The sequence below is a fragment of the Plasmodium brasilianum genome, chromosome 8 (genome assembly GCF_023973825.1).
Source record: "Plasmodium brasilianum strain Bolivian I chromosome 8, whole genome shotgun sequence".
NCBI classification, from domain to species: Eukaryota; Apicomplexa; class Aconoidasida; order Haemosporida; family Plasmodiidae; genus Plasmodium; species Plasmodium brasilianum.
The window spans coordinates 1,734,538-1,747,094 of record NC_090121.1 but is presented as its reverse complement, the minus strand read 5'-3'; the positions used below and the strand labels follow the sequence as shown (position 1 = coordinate 1,747,094).

Sequence of the window (12,557 nt, the reverse complement as noted above, 5' to 3'; positions counted from 1 at the left end):
TATAAGAACAGTTAGCAAATAGCATATAATATGATCCAAAAAAAAAAAAAAAAAAAAAAAAAAAACAGGGAGAAAGAATTATATTGTGTATTCTGTTAGAATCAATAATATGCGTATTGAGTATTCATAATGAGTTAAAAATTTTACAAAAAAAAAGAAAAAAAAAAAGAACGCTATTTTATTCATATAAATCTAAACAAAGAATTGTATATATTTGCGAATAATTTTCTATTTTTCTTTTTTTTTTTTTTTTTTAAATATAACGAGATACACATATTAATTTCCCTTTCGTTTGGTACAGATTTTAAAAAATTATTTACCCCAAAAAGTAAATTGAATAGACACAATAATTTCTGCTTTAATAAAAAAAAAAAAAAAAAAAACTCGCTCTTTAATTTTATGATGTCCCCTTATCAGTTAGCAATTTGTATTAAGCACTGTTAAGGCATACCTGCGAGCGATTAAAAGAAACACCAGTTCACACCTTGGCTCAAAGGATATATTTGTTCATACTCATTCGCATATATATATATATATATACAAAACATAAGGTTATCTATATATTTTTATGGAAAAACTTGCTGCAAATACAACGCAAGTACAATGAAAAATTGGGCGCACAAGTAATTATAATTTTCTGTATCGTAACACCTTTACAATTCGCACTATTATAATAAGCAAATTTTGTACGAAAAAATGGAGACTATTTGCTACCCTAATTCTGCTCATATTAAAGACACAAGTATACCCACATATATGTACATATATATATATATATATATTTATTTATTTACTTAATAAATCGACTAGCATTTTAGTTTAAAGAAAAAAAAAAAAAAAATTAATGTTGGCTGTTTTTACATAAAAATTTCGATTTCAAAAAATGGTTTATTTACTTATGAATTAAAACCTAAACAACTTCTTTGCACATATAAAAGGTGTACGTTTTAAAAAGGCAAGATGGGGAAAAAAAAAAAAAAATATACACATACGTATACATATACATACATACATATATACACTTACTACACATTTTATTGTAACAAACTAATAACTCCTCGTTCACATGCTGTTTTTACGAAGGTGGCTGCAATACAACACACACACCCACTTATGCCCTGTCCTTTTGCCTTTTGTCCTTCTGTTCGTTTGTTTTTTTTCCCTTTTAATAATAATACTAATAATTCTTGTCAATATATTTAATACATTTCTCCTTCATTTGGTTGTGGTAGTCGCTTGTTGACACTCGACAGCATTTCTTGTCGTAATGCGATTAAAATAGTCTCAATGGTATAATTTCTGTTCCAATTTTTTAAAATATGTAAATTATTCTTAACAACCTATAAAAAAAAATGTGCAGGGAAAAAAATTAAGCATAAACAGTTGTGCTATCATGTATGTGTTTAATTAAAAAAGAAAAATATGTATATACATATATATATATATATACAATACTGCAGGAAATGTTCATTTTGCAAAAAATGTTTCATAACAACATAATAGGGGGCATTAAAACAAGTAACCAAAGTAATAAGCCAATCGAGGTATATTTTTAATATGCCGCAATATATACACATGCAAACACAACATTTCTATAACAATGTAATATCTACAAAAATGGATAAATATCAAAATTAAAGGTGAACAAAATACGTAAATGATATTTATAATATTTTCACTTTTACTTTTTCACTCTTGCAAACTTATTTAATCGTTTTTTCTTACCATTCCGCTACTGTTCACACATGACATTTCAATTTTTGTGTCAAACTTAACTGATGGAGGTGCATCCGGATAATTATCATCGCAAAAAACGGTTAAAGAATAAATTCTATTTTCAAAAACGGTTCCAGGCTGACCAAATATTGTGCATGACCAATTTGACAGTGTAATGTCATCTGCACTTTCTAACCCAAATGATACACCTTCACTTACATTTCCTTTTTGCCCTCTTTCCAATTCATCGAGTAATCGAAAACTTCTTGGTACAATTACCTATGTGGGACAAAGTAATAAAAAATAAATAAATATTCATATAAATATATATATATTATATATATATATATATATATATATATATATATAAATTTAAAACGGGAAATAAGCACAAAAAATGCGCTACTTTTTAAATATCTTTTTATGTTTTTTTTTTTTTTTTTTTTTTTATTCATTTGTATATTTTCCTAATTCACAAGCATTGTGAACTTGCGAGATGGAAAATTATTTCTAACATGTATGTTTACGTATACCCATATACGCACAAGCTTATGTAGACATATACCGTACGTAATGCATATTATCATGGAAACATATTCACAACATGGTCTGTTCACGTTTAACTTCTCATATTTATGAACAGTTCACGTTTAACTGCTCATATTTATGAACAGTTCACGTTTAACTGCACATATTTACGAACAGTTTACATTTAACTGTGCATATTTATGAACAGCACATGTAAAAATGAACTTTTAATGGCTCCATTACACATGTTGTGCACTTATTTAAAAAGAGGAAATAAAATTATGAATAAGACATGTTATTTTAATAGAAAATATTTACAGTTAACAGATATTTTCCAATTTACAAATATTTACACAATTCTTCCATTTACTTAACTTTATTTTCCCTCGTGTTTATTTATTACCTCGCTCATGATCTTATATAAATGTAAAATTACTTAATGTGTTAAAGTTAAAAAAGTTGGGTATCCCTTAATGCATACACACACATACACATATACATACGTAAACAAGTATATAAGTAAACATACATATGTGTAAACATACGTATACTAATATACGTATATATATATATATAAACTAAATTCAATCTTTCAAGACAGTTTTCCCATATATTCAGAATATTAAATTCGGCAAAAAATTATATTTATTTTATCACATTTAAAAAAAAAAAAAAAAAATTAAATAAGAAAGCAAACTATTGGTTGTACAAATATATCTTTTTTAAAAGAATGTTACTATTGTAAACTTGTCAGGGTAATTCAATTTAATTTCATTTTATTTTTTCCGAAAAAACGAAATATACCCGTTGATGACTATATTTAATTTAAATATATTTCGTTTTTTATTTCTAAGTTTTTATATATTATTTTTCCCTCCAAAATTTACAATAAATAAAAAATATAGAAAATGCTACTATATCCTCAAAGGACCACAAAAACGTTTCTTTGAAAGTAAATAAGCAAAATTATGATGTGCCCTTATTTAACTTTTTATAACCTGCATTTATATTACTTTTTTACTTTAATTTTATTTTTCTTCAATTATATATTTTAACTGCTATTTTGAATTGTTAATTTTTATTATGTATATATTAATTTTTCGCTTTTGTTATTTGCTCTAAATTTTTTCTTCAATTTTTTACGTTAATATTTTGCCGTATTTTTGCTGCACTATTTAATACGTTTTTTGCTACGTTTTTTGCTGCGCTTTTTGCTGCGTTTTTTGCTTCAATTTTTTCATGTTTCGCTTCACTTTTTTTGCTGCGTTTTTTGCTTCAATTTTTTCATGTTTCGCTTCACTTTTTTTGCTGCAATTTTTTCATGTTTCGCTTCACTTTTTTTGCTGCAATTTTCTATTTTCAATTTTCAGTTTTATATTTTATATTTTTATTTTTTTGCACGTCATGTGTATTTTTTTTTATTTTTTCATTGAAATCTATGTCCCTTGGATTTTCAACATTTTATTATCTTATAGTACAATAAGCAATGTGCTACATTTTGATAATATATAGCGAAACTGGCAGAATAAAAAAAAAAATAATAACTACGCAAAATAATAAATGAATAAATAAATTATTAAATATATAAAAAGAAGAAGTGAGACATAAATAGCTGGAAGAGAAAGGAAAAAAACGGTGTAGCTAAATCTTTTAAAAAAATTATTATGCGCTTTTGAATAACCTTATCAGGTATAACAAATCCTCATAATTTTTTATTAAACAAATGTTATTCAATGTTTTGGTACTTCTACTACTTGTCATAATTTGGGGACATTTCTTTTTTCTTTTCGTGTGCTTTCATTCCATATTCATATTTTTAAAACGATCTTAATTTATCAATAAATTGAGAGGTACCCATTACATATGATAATGTTGCATTAAAATATGGACACAGTAATAAAAGAGAAACGAAACAAAAGAGAAACACGAGTTTTTTACGTAATTTTAAAAATTTTATCCGTCCTAACATGTAGTTTGAAAGTTTTGGGTTTATTTCTTTTGTAATCATGGATATAATATTTTTATGAGCTTTTTTATTACCTTCTGTTTTGTAAAACCCACAAACGGTAACTCACTTGTAGCGGTGTACATATATATATATATATATATATACATATTAACATCAGTTTTTATATACACACATGCAGTATGCTGAAGGAATAAACACATTTGTGCTTTCTTCAAGGGTTTATATATTGTACAAAGGAATAAACGTACAAATTAAAAAGGGAACAATAGTTACACCCTATTTTGAACAAACTATTTTTAAGTTTAAAAAAAAAAAAAAAAAAAAAAGTTTAGCTAAGTTTAGCGTAGTTCATTTGTAGGCTTCCCTTGCCACTTGCCTTATTAATTCTAATGAGAAGTAAATTAGATTAGGTGATATTCTTACATGGAAGCAGGTACTTAAAAAGCAGTTCGCATATATTAGAAAAAACGTTTTCTACATTGTCATAGTTCTTCTGCCATTGACTATAAATTTTTAGTAGGGGCAAAATAAGATATGTGCACATATAGGCAAGTGTATGGGTACGGGCATGCGTATATATGCACGAACGCCTAGATAATAATACCCCTATGTACAATGTCCTTTTCGGCACGTTATACTTTGAATATTGCACTTTGCTGACAGATGGGCCTTGAGCTTCCAGCAAGAAGTTCTCATTTATCTCAGTAAATAATTAAATTGGGTAAATAGGTTGTCTACATGTTTTCTATTTGTTATTTTTAATTTTTTATAAAAGGAAAAATAAAATAAGATAAATTAATATAAAATAAAATAAAATAAAAGTAGTACATAATTAAAAATAAATTTTGGGAAATTTACGCGGAGAATGGAAAAAAAAAAAAAAAAAAAAAAAAAGGGCATCTACATAACATCGGGCATCATTTATAAGCTCATTAACACATTAAGAAATAGAATTAAAAAAAAAAAAAAAAATTTATAATAATAGAGTTAATTAAAATGGTACGATTATGACGTAGACAATTTAATATTGATGTAAAATAAAGCTACACAATAATTCTTCACTAAATCATTTTGAGTATATAAAAGCGCGATTAGCACATGTATAGACATTATACATATATGTATATGTGCATATGAGCTTATATGCGTATATTCGTATATGCGTATATTCGTATATGCGTATATTCGTATATGCATATATGCGTATGCATGTATGCACGAATGCGCGTATGAATGAGTATATGTGCCTATGCCTTTTTTTTTAGTGGCCCAATTATTCCATGTGCCCCTTTATGATATATATGATTGTTCTTTTTAGACATCCCATATGAAATCTAAAGAGCAAATAAAAAATTGTACTTCACTATTTGTTAACAGTTTACTAAGTGTACAGTATAATTACTACCATTTCCTATTCGCTCACTTTTACGAGAAAAAAATTTTTTTTTTTTTCATTTTAACTCTTATAGTTATCTGACATTGAAAAGTTGGAACCGTATATAAGTGAAGAAGCTAGTAAGTGAAGAAGCAAGCGAAAAAGCAAATAGGTAAAGAAGCAAGTAAATGAAAAAGCAAGTGAAGAAGCAAGTGAAGAAGCAAGTGAAAAAGCAAGTGAAAAAGCAAGTGAAAAAGCAAGTGAAAAAGCAAGTGAAAAAGCAAGTGAAAAAGCAAGTGAAAAAGCAAGTGAAAAAGCAAGTGAAGAAGCAAGTGAAGAAGCAAGTGAAAAAGCAAGTGAAGAAGCAAGTGAAGAAGCAAATAGGTGAGGCCAAGCATTGGAACAACTCCCTTTCACTTACAAAACATGCGAGTGTTTATAAACAACGTGAACACTTACAGCGGCAGTTGCCTCTGTAAAACTTTTGACGATATAAATAATGAGAAAACAGAAATATATGGAACAGTGACAGACGAATATGAAGGAAGAGAAGATGACGATACAATAACATACAGTTATGAAAATGTAAAAAAAGTAGTATCAAAGGTACCTAAAGATAATGTAATAACAAATATATTAATTAGTGATTTAAGTATATTTGATATACATAATAGTAATTTAGAAGAAATCGAATATATTATACGAAAACTCAAATATGCAAAAGTGAAAAAAAAAATTATGTTCATTCTTATCTCTTCAATTGTAACATGGAATAAGACAAAGAGAAAATTTTTAAAAAAAAAAGTAGAAGAACAAAAAAGGAGTTCACCTTATGACAGTGAAAAACCAAAGGCTATGGACAACAAAGGGGCAGTCAAAATGAATCATCAGAGTGACGAGGTGGTAAAAAGAGGGAATCATAATACTATTAGTAGTAATAATAATAATAGTGGTAGTAGTAATAACAGCAGTAGTAATATTAATAACAGTAACAATAATAATGATAGTAACATTAATAATGATAGCAACATTAATAATGATAGTAACGTTAATAATGATAGTAACGTTAATAATGATAGTAACGTTAATAATGATAGTAACGTTAATAATGATAGTAACGTTAATAATGATAGTAACGTTAATAATAATATTAGTAGTAGTAATAATGATGGACGGAACTATAGCAGCAGTAAAAACAACACGTTCGAAGAGAGGAAGAAAACACAATACATTTATATTCCCCAACTATTCACTGAAAAGGATTATCTAAAACGAATACCATCTAATATATTTGAAGAATATAAAACTATTGAAACTCTTGTATTATCATTAAATTCTATTAAGAATTTAAGTACTTATGTTATTGCTTCTGGAATACAATATGGGAATGGGGAAGATGTATTTTTCCCTATATTTAAAAATGCTTGGTTAAGTAAAGACAATGAAATAATTGATATAGGTGATAATTATATTCCTATTATTCACATACAAGGACTATGCGAGTATGTAAAAGAAGTGTATTTAAGAAAGGTCTCCACAAGATATCTCATAGCTGTCGACAAGGAGCACATTACTCAAAAAGAGCTTATTAAAACTGTAGCTAGTTATATTTCAGGAAATACTAATTTTTCCCTTGTCTCAGCCTATAATTCAATTTTTATGAACAATTCAGAAAAATTGTGCCTTAATCTAAGATTTGCATGCACAGATCTTTCTGATATTAACCACGAGGAAGGAGTACCCAAAGAAGGAGGTTTAACTAAAGAGAAAAAACGGACGGCAAACAGTCGCGATAGTCGTGCGAGGGGAAAGGAGGATCCGTCAGGTGAAGAGGAAGAAGAAGTGGAAGCAGATGAAGGAGAAGAAGCGGGAGATGAAGAAGAAGAGGCGACAGAAGATGAAGAAGAAGAGGAGAGAGAAGATGAAAAAGAAGAGAAATTGGAAGAGGACGATTCCGCGACAGATGAAGCAGATGAAGAAGACGACGGTAATCCACAAGAGGACAAAAGCCAAAAAAAAAGTGAAAAACGGAAAAAGGCTACAGAGGGCAGGACAAAATACAGACACAAAAAAAAAAAAAAAAACAAACAAAAGGAGAAAGAAAAATCGTTTATCAAATTTCACTGTTATGATGGGTTCGCTAAAAACATTGCCATTTTAGCAAAAGAGTTTTGTGAATACAGGAATCTAAAAGCTTTAAAAGTACTTATTTTGGGTCAACCTGGAGTGGGAAAGTCATTTATAGCTAAAAAAATATGTGAGCATTACAATTTAATTATGTGTTCTATTAGCTTATTAATAGATGAGTGTAAAAAAAATAATTATAATTTTCCAGACTACTATAAGCAATATCTTAATGAGTTAGAGTATGAGAAAAATAAAAAAAAAAAAAAAATGATAAAATCAAAAAGTTAACCTTAAATGACCTTTCTTCCTTATTTTACAAAAAATTAGAAAATAATGAATGCAAATTTAGGGGATTCGTTTTAGATTTCTTTCCTCGAAACTATGATGAAGCCAAGTACTTTTTTGAAACTTTTGCCGAAGTTTCACAGAGTATTCCAGCACTTAAGAGGGAAGATAGCAATGATATGAGAGAAAATAATAAAACGAGAAGAAGCAAGGGGGGAAAAGAAGTAGAGCGGGGCGAGAACGAAGGAGAGGGGAGTGAGATTGGTAATGGGGGGAGGAAGAATTTTGATAAGGACATCGATGAAGAGGAAGATGGGGTGAAAGAAGATGAAGAGGATGATGGGGAAGAAGAAGATGAAGAGGATGATAGGGAAGAAGAAGATGAAGAGGATGATAGGGAAGAAGAAGATGAAGAGGATGATAGGGAAGAAGAAGATGAAGCAGAAGATGAAATGAACAAAGAGAATGATGAGAATAACGAAGAAAATGCCGACAACTCCTACCATTCGGCCGATTCGGAGGGTGAAAACGGAACATCTAAAGGAAACTCCGCAGGAAAAAAACGAAATGGAAAGAATAATAGACGGAAAAAGGGAAGAATCAATAAAAGCAAAAAGGGAAGTAGAGATAGAGATAGAAGTATACACATACACAAAAACAAAAGCGAAAGAATACAAAATGTGAACAATTTAGTGCTTCCAGAATTTGTTATAATCCTAAAGTCCACAGAAGAGTTGTGCAGGAGTAGAATGATGAATCTTCCAGAAGAGGAAATAATTAAAGGGCATAATGACGAAAGTGGTTTTGAAAGACGACATAAAAAATATGTAGAGGAAAATTGTCGAAATGATTACATTCAGTTTGATGAGAAAAAAATAATTGAAGATTATTTTGTAGAAAGAGAAATAGAAGTGTTTAATGTTCATATAAATGAAAATTCATTACTAGATGATATCTTAACAAATATATATATTTATATAGAAAAAAATAAAAAATTTTATAACTTTCTACCCTCTACTGATGACATGTTAAGAAAAAAATTGAATGAACAGGAAAAAAATCTGAAAAGTGAAAAAGAAAAATTAAAAAAAACAGAAGAGAAAATAATTGGAGAAGAAATTAATAAAAATGATGAATTAATAAAAGCAGAAAAAAAAAGACAACAATTACTTATGGAACATCAACAACAATATATTCATAATCAATCCCTTCCATTGAGATTTTATTTAATTAAAAACATCCTCCCTATTTTAACTGATGCGTTGATATATATTTGTAAAACGAAGCCTAAAAATCCTTGTCTACATATAGCAGAATATTTGCTGGAAAACGCTCACAAGTATAATGTGGATGAATCTAACACCGATGCGCTCGATTCCGAACATCTCGATTCGGAGCAAAAATTGAAGGACAGTAATAAATAAAATGAGCTACCATAAAACCTAAATTTAATTTATTATGCATCCTACATTTTATGCGTCTCATTTATGTTCCACCTTACTCATTTATTCCTCAGCGAATTTCACTCCGATTCATTGTTGCTTCATTTAAGCTACACATATGCTGGAGGCCTGGTCCCAGAACTCAATTTGTTAATATGTCCATGTGATTGTATATACATATATATGTACATACTCGCTCCCAGCGCGGGGTTTGAATTTACGATTAGACAAACTCCCCTTTTAACGAATTTGCATAGCTTATGTATCAAAAAAATAGCATTTTAAAAAGAAGAAACAAGTCTTTTTTTTTATTCCTTTTTTTTCTTTTTCCTTTTTTTTTTTTTTTTTCACATATATGTTTACCTCAAATTAATATTGCATTTAAAAAATAATACACAAATTTGAAAAAGAATAAATAATATATGTATGGCGCAAGCTAACATATTCACTGTGTGCTTGCTAACATGAAAAATTAAAAAAAAGAAATTTGCAAAAATTTGTAAGTATCTATTTGTAAAAAAGTCATAAACAAATACACTATATAATGATGTGAAACAACCAAAAATAAAAAAAATGTTCTTTTCTATATAATATATTTTAGTTCTTTTAAAATAATTTTCTTTTTCAAGCCCTTTCTTGAAAGGTAAAACCTTCTTTTGAAAAAAGGCGCTTTTATTTCCCCCTCCATTTGTACCATTTGCGTTTTTTCTAACATAATAACAATTATTATTATTATTACTATTCCTAGAACTATTGCTAACGCTATTGCTATTTCTAGTGCTATTACTGTGACTACTACTATTGTTATAATTATTATAATTGTATATTTTCCTCTTCACGTATACATGAGTACTTTTCGTATTCCTCTTTTCAAAACTCATAAATCTCGAAAGACCTTCATTTTGTATAATTCCTCTACTTTTCCGTGCGACTGTTTTCCAAATTTTGCTGCTGTATATCATGTTCATCATCTTCTTGTGCTATAACTTAAATTTGCATTTTTGTCTTATCATTAGCGGTGTTCAGCAAAAATGTATGCAATAGTAGGCACATGTACATACATACACATATACATATAAACATATATACATACCGTTTCATATACGTGTGTGTGTATTTATAAGCTTATCCGGGCACACCTCTTTTCACGCATATTTCTCCATAAATGCTCGTATGTCTATATACTTCCCTTTACATAACCTTTTTATTATGCATTTGTCTACACACACTTGCTCGCATGTCTATATCTATACCTATTTGTGTTCATCTATTATATGTATGTACGCTTATATATATACATAAATTTACGTACTTTTTTAATTTATAAAATAAAAATAATTAACATATACAAAAATGGAAAAACTACTATCCTCGGAATAAATAAACGCATTTAAACTTGTTAAAATATTTATCTATTTAACAAAATGGTGTAATAATATACATTTTTTTTTTTTTACTTTTTTACTATTTCGTTCTTTTATTAATGTTTAGTATTCTTTTTACTTCTTTCTTTTTTTTTTTTCTTTTAATACTTACCCTCCCTCTTTATATTTTCCATATGCAATATATATATGTTTATTTACAGTACACCTCAGTTATTCTTTTCTTATAGTTTTATTTGGACCATTTGAAATGATTTTGTTTTGTTTTTTTTAAATTTGTTCGTAAATGTGTACATGTACATTTAAAAAACAAGTACAGATATGTGGGTGTGAAAATAATAATACGAACAAATAAGAGCAATAAAGAGGAAATAAAAATGGAATAAAGAAAATTAAAAAAGGCCTCATAAAATATTCGACAATGTACATATATGATTATATATAAATGCAAAACGGTTTTGTATGAAACATTTTTTTTGTACTATTAAAATTTTAGGCACTCTTGAAAAAAATAAATTATGTACATGTCATAATTTAATTAAAAAAAAAAAAAAAAAAACATGTACACGTAAGAAAATGTAGCATAAATATCTTTGCAACTAGTTGTTCTGAACGTGAAATTAAATAAAAAAAAAAAAAAACAGAAATGCTATATATAATTACACAGCACATAAATGGATAATAAAGAAAAAAGATAAAATGCTATACTAACATAAAGTAATATAAGGAAATGGTGAAAATATATAATACGATATAATATAATGTACTATAATACAAGGTAGTGCAAAACTGCGTAGAGCAACTTAACATGCATATAATATAACGTCCACCAGGTCAATACCAATGCTTCTGCTGCACATACTTCTTCGAGTCATAGAACATTTTACATAAAATTAAGTTTGTGATTGCAAATGGCCAAATCCACCACCATAAATAGGAAGAAAATTTTGCCCACCATCTAGCCAAAGCCATATGCCAAAAAGGGTACATAATTTTTTGCTGAAAGGGAGAAACTGTTTGTTGAATATACCCACCATATGCTGTGTGTCTATTTCTCCACATCATTTCTGCCTCAGGAGGTACAGGATATGATCCTAATGGTTTCTGTTCAAATTTGGGGGTTTCTTTTTTAACTACATTATCTCGTATTAAATTTCTTTGAAAACATATGTAGTTTTTTTTTATATTTAGCACCTTGCTATTTGTATCAAAAAATTTCTGACCCTGCAATAATATTTTCACCATCTTGTTCGTACGCGCAAAAGTTTATTTTATTCGGAAAAAAGGATACGAACCAATAAAAAAACAAATATATATCTTGTGTTTATGTATATATATTTATATTTATATGTACAGATTAAAATATATTCCCGAAACAATGGAGCACTGTTTTTCCCCTCATGTGTTTACATATATATATACATACTTCATTTAATATAAACCTCGTTTATTTTTGCATAGTATTTATATTTCCTTTCTTCCGGAAAACGAAAAAAACGAATATGCAGAGTAGGGTTATAAAATAAGATTAACAAATTATTATGTACTTTTCCTTATTTATTAAAAAATGAAGAAAGAAACAAAATGCAGTTCGAGTGAAAATATAAAATAAAACTAAAAAAAATATAAAAAATGAAATAAAACAAAATAAAATGAAGTAAAATAAAATACAATAAAATAAAAATAACACGTGCAGGTACGTACTACCTCATCTGATTCTTTGCAAAATTGTG

The 12,557-nt window shown here is 27.9% G+C and overlaps 4 protein-coding genes across 4 annotated transcripts; 1 reads left to right on the top strand and 3 right to left on the bottom strand.

Moving 5' to 3' along the window:
- Nucleotides 1-1,199: 1,199 nt before the first annotated feature.
- MKS88_002535 (ubiquitin-conjugating enzyme E2) lies at nt 1,200-2,656 on the bottom strand (the record flags this gene model as incomplete). Its single annotated transcript, XM_067215554.1, has 3 exons — nt 1,200-1,340; nt 1,726-1,995; nt 2,648-2,656. 3 exons carry the CDS (start codon nt 2,654-2,656, stop codon nt 1,200-1,202), a joined length of 420 nt encoding a protein of 139 aa, XP_067073969.1.
- A 2,553-nt stretch (nt 2,657-5,209) lies between these two features.
- On the top strand, nt 5,210-9,424 carry MKS88_002534 (P-loop containing nucleoside triphosphate hydrolase; the record flags this gene model as incomplete). Its single annotated transcript, XM_067215553.1, has 5 exons — nt 5,210-5,212; nt 5,532-5,600; nt 5,761-5,972; nt 6,050-7,998; nt 8,043-9,424. The coding sequence occupies 5 exons, from the start codon at nt 5,210-5,212 to the stop codon at nt 9,422-9,424; spliced, it is 3,615 nt and encodes a 1,204-aa protein (XP_067073968.1).
- Nucleotides 9,425-9,887: 463 nt separating this feature from the next.
- MKS88_002533 (uncharacterized protein) lies at nt 9,888-10,404 on the bottom strand (the record flags this gene model as incomplete). Its single annotated transcript, XM_067215552.1, has 2 exons — nt 9,888-9,901; nt 10,002-10,404. 2 exons carry the CDS (start codon nt 10,402-10,404, stop codon nt 9,888-9,890), a joined length of 417 nt encoding a protein of 138 aa, XP_067073967.1.
- Nucleotides 10,405-11,658: 1,254 nt separating this feature from the next.
- MKS88_002532 (cytochrome b-c1 complex subunit 8) lies at nt 11,659-12,069 on the bottom strand (the record flags this gene model as incomplete). Its single annotated transcript, XM_067215551.1, has 1 exon — nt 11,659-12,069. One exon carries the CDS (start codon nt 12,067-12,069, stop codon nt 11,659-11,661), a length of 411 nt encoding a protein of 136 aa, XP_067073966.1.
- Between the last annotated feature and the right edge of the window lie 488 nt (nt 12,070-12,557).